The 17,746-nt window shown below is 43.4% G+C and overlaps 1 protein-coding gene across 5 annotated transcripts in view; it reads right to left on the bottom strand.

Annotated features, from left to right (window-relative positions):
* The window catches only part of NHEJ1 (non-homologous end joining factor 1), a 252,770-nt gene that overhangs the window by 234,763 nt on the left and 261 nt on the right, over positions 1-17,746 (bottom strand). For 4 of the 5 annotated variants that reach the window (XM_088472342.1, XM_088472345.1, XM_088472341.1 and 1 more), the window contains exons 2-5: positions 16,325-16,522; positions 10,416-10,625; positions 7,813-7,951; positions 7,283-7,341 (exon numbers count right to left, since the gene is read on the bottom strand). In XM_088472342.1, coding sequence (XP_088328468.1) covers positions 7,283-7,341; positions 7,813-7,951; positions 10,416-10,625; positions 16,325-16,510 — 594 coding nt within the window. In that variant the 5' untranslated portion in view covers positions 16,511-16,522. Of the gene's footprint in view, positions 1-7,282; positions 7,342-7,812; positions 7,952-10,415; positions 10,626-16,324; positions 16,523-16,927; positions 16,948-17,746 lie in introns of those variants that run through there. The other variant, XM_088472343.1, reaches the window with a different exon arrangement.

Raw genomic sequence — 17,746 nt, 5'->3', positions numbered from 1 at the left:
CGCTGTTATACCTGTGACATCCCGGTGTTGTTACATGCTCTCCTATCAGGTTACAAAAAATCTAAGAACTGCTTAAGCATACCACGTGTGCCACCAGCACTAACACCTGCATTACACACACAGCACCATCAGTGCTTTGGCTAATACATGTGTACCAGGGATTAACTTCTCATCTGTAGGAATACTGCACTAAACATATTATGCTACACTTACCTATGAGAGATTTACTCTGCTTCTACTCTCTGCTGTCATCATACTACTCTGCTACTACTACAGATATGTCCACATACAATACATCTAGCCTCCTTGCACGTTAAACAGCCCTTCTAGTTGCGCCAAGCAAATTTTCATGAGACTTTTCCCTTCAAATGCATCTTATTCGCAATGTGATGCGAATAGGACGCACAAGCATATATAATCCTATACTCTGTGCGACTGCGGCTGTATCTGCATGCAAAATGCTACAATACAGTGTCACAGCCGCTGACACTAACGCAGAATTTTGCATGCAGATGCTCCCGTAGTCGCACACAGAATATAGGCATGCTGCATATCACTTATTTGCAGAAGCTGCTTGTCCATCCTATTCGCATCGCTTTGTGTTCAGTGCTACCTAGTCACACGGCACTCATACATTATGTGTAACGCTTCTTGCAGCGCATGGAGGATAGATGTATGTGACACATCTGTATCTGCTGTCATCATACTACTCTGCTACTATCTGCTGTCACCAGAATACTCTGCTACCATCTGCCGTCACCATACCATTCTGCTACTACTATATGCTGTCACCATACCATTCTGCTACTACTGTATGCTGTCACCAGACTACTCTGCTACTATCTGCCATCACCATACCATTCTCCTACTACTATCTGCTGTCGCCAGACTACTCTGCTACCATCTGCTGTCACCAGACTACTCTGCTACCATCTGCCGTCACCATACCATTCTGCTACTGCTATCTGCCGTCACCATACCATTCTGCTACTACTATCTGCTGTCACAATACTACTCTGCTACTACTATCTGCTGTCACAATACTACTCTGCTACTACTATCTGCTGTCACAATACTACTCTGCTACTACTATCTGCCGTCACCATACCATTCTGCTACTACTATCTGCCGTCAACATTCCATTCTGCTACTACTATCTGCCGTCACCATACCATTCTGCTACTACTATCTGCCGTCACCATACCATTCTGCTACTACTATCTGCCGTCACCATACCATTCTGCTACTATCTGCTGTCACCAGACTACTCTGCTACTATCTGCCATCACCATACCATTCTGCTACTGCTATCTGCCGTCACCATTCTGCTATTGCTATCTGCCGTCACCATACCATTCTGCTACTATCACCATACTACTCTGCTACTACTATCTGCCATCACCATACCATTCTGCTACTACTATCTGCCGTCACCAAACCATTCTGCTACTACTCTATCTGCCGTCACCAAACCATTCTGCTACTACTATCTGCTGTCACCAGACTACTCTGCTACTATCTGCTGTCAGCCGACTACTCTGCTACCATCTCCTGCCCCACCATACCATTCTGCTACTACTATATGCTGTCACCAGACTACTCTGCTACTACTATCTGCCATCACCATACCATTCTGCTACTACTATCTGCTGTCACCAGACTACTCTGCTACTATCTGCTTTCACCAGACTACTCTGCTACCATCTGCCGTCACCATACCATTCTGCTACTACTATATGCTGTCACCAGACTACTCTGCTACTACTATCACCATTCCATTCTGCTACTACTATCTGCTGTCACCAGACTACTCTGCGACTATTATCTGCCGTCACCAGACTACTCTGCTACTATTATCTGCCGTCACCAGACTACTCTGCTACTATTATCTGCCGTCACCAGACTACTCTGCTACTATTATCTGCCGTCACCAGACTACTCTGCTACTACTATCTGCCGTTACCATACTACTCTGCTACTACTATGTGCTGTCACCAGACTACTCTGCTACTACTATGTGCTGTCACCAGACTACTCTGCTACCATCTGCTGTCACCAAACTACTCTGCTACTACTATCTGCTGTCACCAGACTACTCTGCTACCATCTGCTGTCACCAAACTACTCTGCTACTACTATCTGCTGTCACCAGACTACTCTGCTACCATCTGCTGTCACCAAACTCCACTGCTATTACTATCTGCTGTCACCAGACTACTCTGCTACTATTATCTGCCGTCACCATACTACTCTGCTACTATTATCTGCCGTCATCATACTACTCTGCTACTACTATCTGCCGTCACCATACTACTCTGTTACTACTATCTGCCGTCACCATACTACTCTGCTACTACTATCTGCCGTTACCATACTACTCTGCTACTACTATCTGCTGTCACAATACTACTCTAACAGTTCTCACATCAAACTTCTATATACAAACATTCAATTTGACTATTGGTCTAGTTGGTGAATAAAATTATGTCAATGGTATCACAAATCTGTTAGTCTAGTGGATCGCTCATAATTCTAAAAATCGTATATTGAGCCAAAAGCTCACAGTTGATATCTGCATAATAGGAAGGAGGAGATGACTATATTCTGCTGTAGATTTCTTGAGATTCACTAGCTACACAAAATAAGCATTGGAGAGAAATATAGGACAGTATATTTTCCATATATGTGCCCTTCATGTAATGCACATATAAATCTATAACCTATTACCAAAAAAGTTGAATAAGTAAAAAACAAAATGATATATCCATTTAGGCAGACTAAGCAATACAGTTGTTCCTGATGCTCCAGGAACATCACAGAAATGTAAAATTGGTCCACGCACAGAGGAGGAAAATGCTGCATTTTACTCCACCATCTGTTTAATGCGTTTCCATTTTCTTATTTGTGTCATTGGCATTATGAAGGAGCTACTGACATAAGATGTATGGTACAGAATAAAAATCACTCCCTGAGGAAGGCCGAGCAGGCCGACATGCGTAGGAGTTTACTACAATATTCCCGAACACTTCCAGGAGACAGCGTGACATACAGTCTCCTCGCAGCGCGGTCACCCGACAGAGTCGAGTGCACAGGCTACTTCCCAACCGCCTCTCATGCGCATGCAGGCAGTGGCAGGAGCAGGCACCCAGAAGTAAGTTATCATCCTGTGGGAACCAGGCTGGTGAGCAGAGCCGGCCCTAGGCATAGGCATTATAAGCAAATGCCTAGGGTGACTGGAATGCCCAGGGGCATTCACCTACCCTCCAACATGACCCCTCCCATCAGGTACAAAACACTCTGCTCCTGGACTTCCCACATAATGTATGATTGCAGTCACCTGTGTTGAGCTAGTTAATTGATAAGACAGGTGCCCTGGGGGATCTGATTCTTTATCTGTCCTGGTCTGTAACTGTACAGCCACTGTCACAGCTCCATGCTCTAGCAGTGCATCGGGACTAACACACTCACACTGACTCCTCCCCTGCCGGTCACATGGTTGTGACATCAACAAGGTTCTTTGCCCACTGGTTCTAGGCAGCTGCTCATCTACTCTGATGGTAAGTACTAACAACTGTAACTCCCCAGCAGCGCTGCTGTTTCCCCCTGTTGATAAATTGTGTGTATAAGCATGTGCTGAGGCTACATGTGTGCGTGTTTGTATCTATGTATGTAAGTACTGTATGTATGTATGTATGTATGTATGTATGTATGTATGTATGTGAGCCTACATATGTGTCTATGTTTTTTTTACTGAGACTGCATGGTGTATACATGTGTGCTGAGAGACAGCATGGTGTGTGCTGAGAGACTGCATGGTATGTGCTGAGAGACTGCATGGTGTGTGCTAAGAGAGTGCATGTTGTGTGCTGAGAGAGTTCATGGTGTGTCCTGAGAGAGTGCATGTTGTGTGCTAAGAGAGTGCATGTTGTGTGCTAAGAGAGTGCATGTTGTGTGCTAAGAGAGTGCATGTTGTGTGCTAAGAGAGTGCATGTTGTGTGCTGAGAGAGTTCATGGTGTGTCCTGAGAGAGTGCATGTTGTGTGATGAGAGACTGCATGGTGTGTGTGTGCTGAGAGACTGCATTGCTGTATGCTAAGAGACTGCATGGTGTGTGTGTGCTGAGAGACTGCATTGTTGTATGCTAAGAGACTGCATGGTGTGTGATGAGAGTTTATGATGTGTCTAAGTGTGCTGAGAGACTGCATGGTGTGTGCTGAGAGACTGCATGGTGTGTGCTGAGAGACTGCATGGTGTGTGCTGAGAGACTGCATGGTGTGTGCTGTGAGTCTGTGCCCTCTGGCTGGAGCAGCCATTCCATGTGCACAGCAAACCCAGCATGACAGATATTTGAAAGTAAAAATAATGTCCCATATACATGCATTTATACATTTTTGGGTATATAAAACAAACTTTCTACTGATTGGTTTTATTACAAAGAGGAAAAGCTGTCACCATTCATATCTATTATTATCTTGATTCTTAGACTGTATAATGAGTAGGGGACTGTGGGGGCGATTCTGACCTGGATGCTAAGCTGCGCTCTATTGCAGCCAAAAGGGGCCAGGAATGCAAATTCTGCGATCACACTGTCTGGTGTAAGGACGCCCTCTATGTCTTAGAGAGCGATGGCAGAGTGAGCACACACCGGTACAAAGACGCCCACTTTACTTTCCCACCACACGTCATCTCCAGAAAGTATATGATTAATTAGAATCATCAAGAGCCATCGGAGCAGCACGCAGCGCTTGAGGTCGACCCTACCTCACCGCAGGCACTGCGATCACTGCAGGCTGAAATACAACCAAGTGACGTGTACAATGACGCTTCCATGCTAATTATGCACACCCATAAAATGCCGTTTTGATGCCCAGACACGCCTGGATTCCAGTAAGAGAACATTGTTTCATCTACACCAGGACTCGTGGGCCGCATGCGGCTCCTATTGCATATTTTGCGGCCCACTTTAGTTATACTAGTGAAAGTGCAATGAGTTCCGGCTGGTGTACCTGCTGCCGCTGGACTGGAGGAGGTGTCCAAACAGTTATATATGAGGGGGAATAACACAGATTTGTTTTTTTCTTGCGGCACGCACAGTCTTAGATATATATATATAATATTCATATAGATGATTACATGTGTGATTGGTGGGGTTCATACACATTTGACAATTTCAGAAGGAACAGACTAATGGTGGGCACAATGCAGCATAGCCCTTGCTAACTATCCCACCCATCTGGACTGCATGTAGGTCCTACGGGCGATGTCGCGCGGAAGTGCTCATCGTCACCAACATAGCAGGTACACACTAGATAATGTGCCCAATATGTTGTCCGAACTGGCTGGATTGGATGTCATATTGTCTAGTATGTACCTGGCATAAGATTGGTGGTGGGATTATCTGCTAGGGAGCACCAGCCAAAATTTTGCCTAGGGCACCAAATTGGCTAGGGCCGGCTCTGCTGGTGAGCACAAGCGCGTGCTCACCGAAATACGGTCCAGTACTACAAGGCGACCAGACGACTGAAAAGGACAAGGAAACAAGTGAGGCCTCACCAGGACTACTCACAGTATTTCGGATGAGACTTTTTACCTAATAAGACTGTTCTTTCATTGCTACCACTATGGCCCGCCAGAGGTGAGGGACACCCACCTACCGGTTCTTTGACATTGCCCCTTTACACTTGGGTACTTAACACCCAGTTAGTACCACAGACCCCTTTAACCCTATACATTCCCCCCCCTCCCTTCATTCCTCATTCTCCGTCCTGCATGATCCCCCCTTTCCTATACTGTATATTAATATTTATATTCAAGGAGGCATTTTCTGCATTATTTAGGATTATTCCTTGGAGCACTGTGTCTCCCAATAGAAGGATTTTTTGTCACACCTATCCATTTTGCTCCAAGGAGCATTACACCTGGCACGACTCTGATGCTCCGCCAAAGGTAGTGATTCCATTGCTCCAGTAATTTTTCACGAATTGTGTATCCTAATTTGCTAATAGTGTACTAAGGGCCTTATTCAGCTTGGTTCGCAGGTCTGCATTCGCAAGGACCCGGTCGATCTTGGCGTACTGTGCATGCATACGCACCACAGTGCGCATGTGAGAACCAGCAGCTGCGATCGTGGAAGCACCGTTTGGGGGTGGTCGAAGGAACGCAGGCATGCTTGTACATTTGAACGCCGTTACAGGGGTGTGCATTTTTAAAGCCCAGCGACAGCATACACAGCCAGAGGTCTAAATGGTGACAGGAAGCTTTGCAGGTTGTGAGTCAGGTCAAGCTCAACCACAACTGTGTATGGGTCCAAAGTTACCAATGTTTTTGCTGACTTGCGGATGTATGTAATGGGAAGTGGGCGGCTTTATGGTGTTGCGTCTTGGTATAGTGCTGCGATCGCAATCATTTGCATAATTTCACAACGCGCGGGTGCGAGCATGGACAAACGCAGGGTGGGTTTCCGGTTGCCTGGAAACACCCCACCCCAGTCTATACCATGACCACAAAAGAAATAGTATATAATACAATTTTTACTAGTACTACATGTTCTCCTCAGTATCACAAATGAAATAATTAGCACCACCTCTGGATCTTTTAGCATGTGTCAGCCAGTAATGACTACACCTGTGTACCAACTAAGACACAGGTTCTCAAACTTGGTCCTCAGGACCCCAAACAGTGCATGTTTTCACGGTCTCCTCACAGACATTTTTTAAAATGTGTCAGTGAGTAATAAATACACATGTGTACCTGCTGGGTGACCTGGAAAACCTGAACTGTGTGGGGTCCTGAGGACCGAATTTGAGAACCACTGAACCAGGAGATCTGGAAAACATTAGTGTTGCACTGCTATAGACCATCTATAGGGTTAATTATTAATACTGTTATCCAGCGCATAAGGAGACCAATATGTACATATATGTCCAGAGCAGTGCTAGGTTCTTCTGCTGCTCCCACAGACTCCTATTTTGCTCCCATGCTCTGGAATGGTGCCCACATGTGAAATAAAAACACTCAGCTCAGGCAGAATGGTCCTACTGCCGCATCTCATGGACTACTGATCGCTGGTCCTGTATATGTTGGAAGAATGACATACACTACACTTTGTATGACGCATATTAAAGCTGGATAAGTACTAAATATGCCCTCTTCATGGACTGGCCACACTCGCTCTAAAATCAAGAATTTGGAAACAACCCTCTAGAAATCTACTGGATCTGGCTGGTCATGCGTTAGCATCACCGCCATACTGTACTGCTCGGTTTGATGTGAATCTTGCTTACCTCGGCCAAAAACGTTTGGTGGAATGACTCCTCATCAAAAGGGTCTGTTTTCAAGCGACCTGCAGAACAATCAGCATCACACTAACAGATATACAAGATAAAGCGCAAGTAAAGCCACAGTTTTGCATTGATATATATGAAAGGTGGAGCATTACAGAGGGGAATAATATATCCTAAGTAACTAAATATCCTAAGTAACTAAAGGTTTATATGTAACTAAATATGTTGACCACCTTCTTTTTCCCCCCTCTATAGTATGTTGCCAGGGTAGCAGCTCTGTGCTTCTCTATCTTACATCATCCTGAGCCAGCAACATTTAAGTGACAGGTTAGCTGACAGCGGCTAACTGGATGAAAATGTTGTCTAATGATGTGGGAAGTGGCATTATCTTGCTGTACTGGTGTGGGAAGGAAATACACTATTATTTTCAATTCTAAAGTGGTAAGTCAGGGTAAATGTATGTTAGTTCAAATATGAAAAATGTCAATTAGGGTAAGCACTGAAAGTCCTCTGTGTAAAGAGTTACTTACTCAGAGTCAGCACTGCGCCACTGTCCTGGTAATCCTGAATTTCTACGTCCTTTCTCCCCAATAGAACACCCAGCTGTTGACACTGACACTCCAGAGCCTTAGTCATGGAAACCAGAGGCTGCAGGAAGTGGCGGCATGCCTGCCAATCAAACACAACAGAGATTGAGAATGTGCGCAGCACTACACAACTGTTCCTTTATAAATACAATGAAAACATCATTATAACCACTTTATACGTGGAAAAGAGCAGCGTAGAAAAGAGCAGTGTGATCTATTTAGCGGATGTATTTATCCATTAAACTATAAGCAACATGTGGGTTTTTAGTTGTTCTGGGACCAGAAATCCCAGCATGCGCTGTCAGCCAAAGGCAACCTATTTCTCTCCATCTGTTGTGCAATTTAAGTTTTACAAAAAGCCAGAGAGCCACAGTCTGCCTACCCCTGCATTACACCATGGTTGTGTATAGATCCCCATCAGTAAACCTACTGGATGTGATGTGGAGCGAGAAGGAAAGTGCTGTTCCATGCCCTGATAGCGCCATTATTTGTCTCCGCTGTAGTATCTGGCCACCAATAGTAGAAATTTGTACCATCGCCACGCTTCAGGCACGGTGGCCCACAGGTTACTGTTCCCACTTTATGTCCACATGGATAGTAACGGGTGACGTCAGGGTAAATCTACTGAAGGGGATCTATCCGCAACCATTACACTATTAGTAAATTACTGCGTTTCAGCATGGAAAAAAATGTGACTAAATATTATATATTATTTGGGAACATTTACATGCATGTACAGATATATGGCATCATTAATCCAGAGCTGTATAGAACTGGTATTACACGATATATCCCAAAACACTTCTTATCTAATCTTATAGCAGCTATGAGTTTATTAGTTTTTATGTTTAAAAAGATTCAGAACCCAAACACATAAAACATTGTGCAGTCTCCATTCCTGGCCACAAGTATTAATAGGTGGAGTGGAGCAGGCTGGCATCAAGTTGATAGTTACTGAAGATATAGTGACCTCTAGTGTTCCGATGTGATATAGCTCCTGATATAAAAGTACTCACTAGTTATCCCTACTTTGTTAGATTATTAGCAGTAAAGTGAAAACTCTATAAACGGGGGGGGGTCGGAATAAAAAAGTTGATCTTTATATTTAATTTTATGTTTGTTATATTTTACCAATCAATTTAATATTGTCTTAATGGCCCCATATATCTAGCCTGTATCGGGGCAATTACCCATTCTGCCGACACCTGGGTCCTGAAAATCCAACGTGTTGGACAATCTCGATTCCCCGATTACGACACAAAAATGGTCAGAATTGGCCAGTCGGGGAAGGTTAACATGTTGTTTTATGCTGATCCCCACCCCCCAGATCAGCAAATCAAAATCAGCAGAACAAGAATTTGGAGTTTAGATCAGCTGCAGCCCCTAGAAACCTTGTAGGGTTGTCCGAAAGGCAGAGCAGTGCTGGAAGCCGCTCTCTGCTAATTGCAGCCCCAGGGGGAGTAAACACCTCCCCCTGGGGCTGCCTGTCATGTGCGAGACGTGCAGGTAGCGCTTCCAATGGGAAGCCACTGCCAGTCACAGTGTAGTTACGGACGGCAAATGGCTTACTGAGGTGACAGATTATACATGGAGGGGGGGGGGCTGCGGTCCCTAGATAAAGTCCGCCACTCTTCACTACGTAGTGTTCTTCAGCCTGGATTAGTCAGGGCTCAATGTTGAGACTGATGATCATAAAGTAATTAAAATATAAGACAATGGAGAATAAAAAAAATACTTGGAGTCAAGGAGATTCAAGACAATAACTGCATAATGGTAGGAATTTTAATGAAAGTAAATTGTAGCTTTCATTGTTCTTATTATTGCTATTAAAATTGCATTTACGGTAAATTAATTTGCTCAAGATTAGACGTTTAAGTGAACAATCTATTTTTGCCATCAAATACTGTTACCAAGACACTTTCATACTGAAACAGTATCAATATATAAAAGCTATATAAAGGATTCAAAAATGTATATAATACATGTTCTACCTACACCAGCCAACAGAGATTTATGTGGATTGTGTTCCTACAATACTCACTATATATTTCCATCCTGTAGTTGCTGAGACATTTTTATTGCTAATGTCAGAAATGTGCCTAACCTAAGCAAATGCCCTCATTCACTTTGATAAATGGGGCCAAGGTAATATAGTAGAAGAGAATGTTCTATCACTACAGTCCAATAGAAGGAATGAGGACCATACAGTTGCGCCCAGTTACATTGTGGCTGATTGCGCCACAAACATGCGCACGCATCGCACCATGCAATTACCCGCAACTGCATATGCCACGCTACGGCGAGCTCTGCGATCGCACCATGCATTCCTATGGAGGCGGGGTCGCGTACGCAGGGCGCGCGTCTCGCCCTATCCGTGGCGCAATTCGCAGTGCCATCTGCAACAAAATAGCTGGCTGAGACCAAGGTAGTGTTGCAGCTGTCAAGCACACTATCCACCTTATAGCGATGTCCAATCACACACAGTCTTCTCTGATATTAAGCCTCTATCATGTGGCACCCCATCCCCTTATAGTGCCATTTCTCACCGTGCTGATGCTGGTCTCTTTACAATGAAAGTCCCAGTAAAATGGAAGTCCAGAGAGCTGACTCTTCACATGCAGCATCAGGGTCCCCTCAGTCTTGTGATAGGAGAACCGGTTGGGGTCACTCTCTGTAGAATCCAGCAATGGAAGAATCAGCTTGGACAGGTGGGTCAGGAAAGAGGAGACAGGAGCTTTCAAACGCTTATTTAGCTCCTGGGGAGATCAGATGGACATTTAATGATGGAGACACATTTTAGAGTACAACTTAAAGGAGAACTACAGATTTTAATAATTTACAGTAGAGTCCCACCCCTCACCTCCACCCCAAACCTGGGGTTTACTCCATTTCCAAGTTACTCCTTTCAGTGTTTTATGGAGAATAACTTAATATTATCTATTTCAGTTGTTCTCAACTCCAGTCCTCAAATACCACCAACAGGTTATGTGTTGTAGTTTTCTTTAATCATGTACAGGTGAGGTAATCTATTTTGCTGGGTCAGTAATTATACCACCTCTTTCCAAAGAAAGACACTCAATTACCCCCAACAGGATTGATCAACTGACCTGTGCATGGTTAAAAAAAAAAATTCAGAAAACCTGACCTGTCAGGAAAACTTGAGAGTTGAGTTTGAGAACCACCGATTTAATTGTTGGAGTGAGATAACTGTGAGAAAAGCTTTGACACAAAGAGCCGCAATGTAAATGGCATTTCCCAGAAGTATATTCTCTTAAAATGCATTTCTACCCAGAGAACAACTTAAAAACCACTAGCTCTTAGCTGCAGCTCTACAGAAGCTCATGTCTTCTGCATGGGCCACATTCAACTGAATTAAATTTTTCATGTATTCCGACCACCCTGGGCAGTACTCACCCTGTGCTGGGGGCTTGGGTATTTGGGCCCTTTCTAAAAGGAGAATGACAAGTTCTCCCAATCCCCTCGAGCAATGGGGGGAGGGTAGCAGTGGGCAGGCTCCCCTTCCACGGCTGGGGAACCCATTGGCCTTGGCATCCTCGACCAGCATGGACTAGGGATGGATATTAAAATGTATATATTGGGAACATTGACATTTAAAAAAATAAATGCTTCATTTCAAAGGATCCTAGAGGCAATGATTTTATATGCAGGATTCGGCCAACCTCCATACACAATACAAATTCTGAATGATGCCTTCCGACAGGACCGATCTAACGCGTGACAGATCTGATTAGTTATCGACAGACTGTCTGTGTACTGGTGTAGTGTACACACTAAACAATTCCCAGGTCAACAACGCAAATATCTGACAGGTCGACCCTGAAATTGTACAGTTTGTAACCAAGCTTTAGGGTCCAATCTTGGTCTGTTTTCCAATCGACACAGTCAGTGGCATATTTTAACTGGATCGAGAATTCCCCAGTTTGCCATTTCCACCGCTTGCACTGACAGAGTAGTTTACTGCAGCATTCAGGATTGATTGTTCATTCCAGGATAATTGAGAGGTATAGATTTTCAAGTAGTGATTCTATATCGATCCTAAAGTTCTATACGAGCTTTCTGATCAACCTTTCCTACCATGACCATTGGGCCCCCCAGGTGTGGTATCCTTGGCCCACCTCCTGACGTCGCCCAAGGATTCCGCAATGGTGCAGAGTTTTCAGCTCAACCCATAAGGAGAGGGCATTCAATAACATGTAGAAGGGCAGGCCATAAGAGTCACACTCAAACCCACGACAAAAGAGAAAGAAAAAACACACATATACACACACATACTTTGTAAACAGGCTAACAAAAAAACCCTATTAAAATAGACTTTTAGAAAGTGGCTTTTACCCTTCTTATTGTTTTAGTGAAGGTGTCTCTATTGCATTTCATATGTTGAGAAGAAATCCCTATCTTATACTGATGAGCCCCAGGTGACCATACATGCTGCCTGCCTGTCTGCCTGTAACAAGCTCTGAACACACAGTGACAGAATCACTGACTCAGACTCAAAGTGCAGCAGGTAAATTACATTTCCCCAGTTCTCACAAGTCTGTCCCCTAAGTAGGTCCCCTATAGTCCTGCTCGTTGCTTGGTGTAGCTTAATGATTAGTTAACTATTCCATTTACAAGTATATTGGTTGAGCAGAAGATCTTGCTGTGCAAAATGTCTTAAATGTTTCACAATTATATTTTCCTGCATATAGTCATCTTAGTCTCTGGAAAGAAAATATATCTCTGCTCCTTCTTATTGCGCATCTGTCAGCCCACTGACTAATAATTATTAGTCTTCAGATCTTTATAAACTTATTAGGTTCTGCAATTAAGTTTTTAGTTTTAAACTTTTTGTTCTCTGCCTAAACTGCATGGTTGTTTAGGATCCCTCAGTGGGAGTAAAGGCGCATATCCACTACACAATAAAAATGAACCATTACGACATCGTTATCGTTCATTAATCGTGCAGTAATTATGCCGGCAACGACCAGCGATGTGCGCTCCCGCTGGTCATTGTTGGCATGCATCATTGCCTGAGCATGCAGGCCAACATGCCGAAATCGACAGGTTGTGCATGTTCGGGGATGAGGGTGGGTGCCTGCACTGAATGATATATCGTTCAAAGTTGGAACAATATCCACTGCACAGTATGATGAACGATTACGATTTTGTAATCGTACAGTCGTTCTACACTCGTGTAGTGGATTTGCACCTTAAGAAGCATGACCCAATAGGCTAAGAGCAAAGCTCCAGTAGTTTCTGTATAAAATGTCAGGAGTGATGCTCAATGGATTCTGGTCCGGATTCAGATATGGGAATAGAGTAAGATAGAGCAAGTAACTGTGTACCTGGACAAACCATGTTGCAATGCAAGGGGTACAAAAACATACATTTTTTTTTCATGCACGGTAAATACTGGCAGCTTTATTTTTACACTGCAATTTAGATTTCACTTTGGACACACCCCTCCCAAATCTAATTCTCTCTACACATTTTAAATCTGCCCCCCCTACAGTACAACAAAGTTTTACCAAGATGAACAGTTACTTGCTCTATTCCCAAATCTTAATCAGGACCTCTGCTGCTACTCCAATCACTGGACCCAATATCCAATGCTGGTATAGTAGGAATTATTTGAAGATCATCGAAAGCACTAAATTTAAAGGTTTCCTGTTTTTTTTTTATAAACTTAAGCCCCTCCAGTACTATTTCCACCACTTGTGATAATTCAGTTTCTAAATTCTAGGAAATCATGAATTCTATGAAATCAGTGGGTTTGGAATATTTCCTTAGAACGTAAAGACTCATGGGGGATTGTAATAGTGTTTGTAAACGTGCAGATTTTCCTGTGATTTTTTCAGCAGGATATAATCCCGCCTGGTTTTGCCTTTTCAAAACAAAATATGCACTTTTTCAAAGTCACAGTCTATTACATCCCTCCCATCAGTGAGAGATGGCAGGAGATTATCCAGAGTCTGGGGACAGATCAGTGTTGAGAATGTTTCTCCAGTTATTAATGAAATATCGCGAGTGGGAATGGTGTTTGCTTTATAGTAAATAAGACCAGAGACAGGTTATAATACAGTCCTTTTTGAGAGACTTTTACACTAAAAAGAAAATAAAGAGGGATATCTATTATAGAAGGAATGGATGTCTTTAATTAACTTGTAGTTAGAATTGTCCCTTTTATGCTCCATATTCTAAATGGTAAAAACTGACAGTTTTTTTTAATCATGTGTTTTTATTGGAAAAGGAGGATACCCATGAGAGACAATATATAAAGATTTATAAATCAGGGAACGAATAACAACAGAAAGGAACAGCCAGTAAAACATCATATATGAGGAAATAAAATTAGCAGGACTTATAAAACGAAGACATTCAAAGTACCCCATAACAATCACGGATGATCAAGCAACACCCAAAGGCGGCATTCGGGTGCGCAGAGAAGAAAAGCAAAGGAACAATGGGGTTTAAACTATATACAGTAAATGAAAATATAGAGATTTACACCCACCATAAATATATATCCAAAATATTGCTTTGCATAACCCACCACTAGCCCGTCCCTAACTTCAAACTAAACAAATAGTAAAAAATGAAATAAAAACACACAAAGCAAACCTCCCTATAATCCCCTACCTTGTATAACCATGGACTCCGGAGTACTAATCAGGCCAAGCTACAGAGAGAAAAAGTCCAAGGCCAGCCCACCCAAAAAATAAAAAAAAAGTACATAGAATACTGAACGACAAATCCCGACTTCTTCACAACCGGTAGAAATAGAAGGCAGACTTTTTGAAGAGCCAACGCAGAACTGCAGTATCCAGCGACTGAGAGATTCTCAAACTTTGATGTAATCACAACCACTAAAGAGGATAAATCCAGGAATTAATACTTTGCAGAAGAAGTGAGGCCTTCAGAATTAAAAAACAGAGTAGGAAATGGGAAATTAACGAACCATATGTCAATTACAGCAGATGGGATCGGAGACGTCACTCTCCAAAACTTGAAGAGAGTCAGGCGACCAGTAACAGTAGTACCACCTCTCTCCAGAGTGGGAATTCAAGTCTCTGTTTCAGTAAGCAGAGCCTCAGTGTGTGGAGAGTCATAACATGAAAGAGAAAACTCAGCATGTGGTTTCGCCACCTGAGCCACTCTTCAAAATCGGTAATAGCTTTAAGGATCCATACTATTCAGAGACGGTATAGCCACAGAAGGTAACAGTAACAACAGGTAAGTATAAGAACAGAAGATTAGGGTAGTACATAACTACACAGGAGATGATCACTAGATGTGATATGGAGGCCAGCAAACAGGAACAACAGGCAGAGGGAATTCAGAGAGTGCAGGGAGGCAATCAGTAGTGAAAGATATAAGTGGAAGGGCTGTGCATGGAGTGAGAACACATATCTCCAGTACAGAAATGCCAAAAGGAAAGGAGCCAGTGGGACAAGATACAGTAACAGTCACAACACCACACCTGCACTCCGGGAAAGTCAGGTGAACAAGCAGAAGACCCACTTTCAGCACACAGGCCTTTGCTGATGCAGGTCAGCATTCCAACATGGTGGCCGGGTCCGGAAACCACGGGTCAACAAAGGCCTCCAGAAATCTTCACACACACCAAAGAGAGGGTCATCCACCTCCCTAGCTACCCAGGTAACTGACCTGCATAGAGACACTCCCAGCACAGGTACCAGGAGCAGCAGCAGTCGCTGGGGCCGAATACAAGATGGCAGGCTGGGACTGGGAGTGGCGGGTCTGCAGAAGCCCACAGAGAACTGTGGAATTTCAGGATCCTCCACCTACCCAGAACACTGACCAGGAGGCACATGTAGCCAGCGCGGGAGCCATGAGCTGCTGGGGCCTAATCCAAGATGGCTTCAGCGATGAGGAGACGCTGCAGGGGGAAATTAACAGCACAGCAGCCAGAGGACTCCCAGAGAGTTGAGAGGTAAGTAAACAGCAGTGAGTCGGGCAATGGGTACAGGCTAACAATTCCGAATATTTGGGCCTAAGAGCTATGGAATCGGCCTCCTACATCCAACTCGTCCAGGCCACCCCCCCAAAAAAAACTGACAGTTTTTCCACCATTTCCCACGCCATTGAGTACAAAATGGGTGTGATTTATATAACAATAAAAAACACAATAAAATGTCACTTATAGTATACACATTACATATCTCACAGCACCATTCCTCTGTAAAATGTAGTAAATCGTTCTGTCTGAAGATAATATAGAACTAGCAGAAAACCATTCAGAAAGCACAGAAGAAAAATGTTTAAAGACAAAAAAAAATGTTTTTCTAAAGACTGTATTAATAGAATGTGGTGTAAAATTGTATAGTCACCCCACCACAGACATTGAGTACTTTCAGTATCAACCACTTCTATGGGATATTCCCCAGTGACGGTCCCTACAATCATATCACACTGAACCATGCCAGTTACTCACTTTGGATCTTTCCTGTATGACATCAGCTGCCGCCTCCTCACACCACATACTGCTGAGATCAGACAGAAGCAAGCAGTAACCAGCGTCTGTGACACAAACTTTACCAAAGAAACTGCAGTCTCCAATTTGTAGTGACTTCCAGGGAAGCTTCAGAAGGCGGACATCCATATCCTCAGATAGGGCCATTCTCTCACAACTCTAGGGAAATATACAGATCTATAAATATCCTTTTCCACTTGTACTGGCAAAATAGTACATAAATATAACAGGAAATATAATACGATTTGTAATATTTATTTTTGGAGATCTGGCTATTTGATGATTGGCACTAAGCACCCAAACGAGCAGATTCACTCAGCCGAGGGATATTAGAGTAAGAAATCCTTGCTTATTGTGCTCACTTCTCATAGAACAAAACTAAGCAAATTTTTTCCCACCGTTTTAACTAGAAATCTGCACAGATAGTACAGTGCAGCTAATTGGATCTGCCCATGAGACTTTGGTTGTGGATATATCCCCTTCTGTAGATGTACCCTGACGTCATCAGCTACTGTCCAACGTCATTCCCTACCATCTACGTGGACATAGAGGGGGAATATAAACCTGTGGAGAGCGAAGCGAGCCTGCAAGGGGTCAACTTTCTCCATTTGGTTATCTTTATGGGCATGGAGCTGCACTTCCGCCCTTACTCCACGTCACTTCCAGGTACAAATACTGAAGGGGATCTATACACAATCATGAGACTTTGGAAGAGAGTGATTCTTGGTATTATGCGACAAGGATGAATTATGTTATTTGTCAAGGGATCAATTAAATAAAACCTTCAAAAAGTTTTAAAACTACAACACATCAACAGTGCTAGAAGTGAAAACCACCAGCAAAGTGAAGTAGGTTGAATTTCCCCCTTAGTCTGTAGTTTCCTGCTGCTGCCATTTGCCCTCCTCACATGACACTGATGACCGATCAAAATCCCCCCTCCTGTTGTAAGCAGGTCTATATCAGCAACCGCCAGGAGGTGCTGTGACCAAATGCACACGGATGCTGTTCCGTATCTTACATAGTTGCGATGTCGGCTGCAGACTCAAGCATGCAAGTAACTGCAATGGAGTCATGTGATGTGTATTTCATATGTTCTCATTGTGCAGCATAGTGGTCAGCATTACTGCCCCACAGTCATGTTACATTTCTGACAAGGAACTGTGTGGAGTTTTTATGTTCTCCCTGTACTCAGGTTCCCCTCAGGTACTCGAGCTTCCACCCAGACTCCAAAACATACTGAAAGTTGAATTGGCTTCTCAACAAACAAATTTAAACCCTAATGTATATGTCTGTCCATGTGACAGAGAACATAGACTGTAATCTCCATTGGGGGCAGGGACTGATGTGAATGACTGCTGTAATGTGCTGCAGAATAGCTTTAAT

Source organism: Taudactylus pleione, unplaced genomic scaffold (assembly GCF_031769625.1).
Source record: "Taudactylus pleione unplaced genomic scaffold, aTauple2 ptg000122l, whole genome shotgun sequence".
NCBI classification, from domain to species: Eukaryota; Metazoa; Chordata; class Amphibia; order Anura; family Myobatrachidae; genus Taudactylus; species Taudactylus pleione.
Note: the sequence above shows the minus strand (reverse complement) of the source record. Positions and strands in the feature narration are given on the sequence as shown.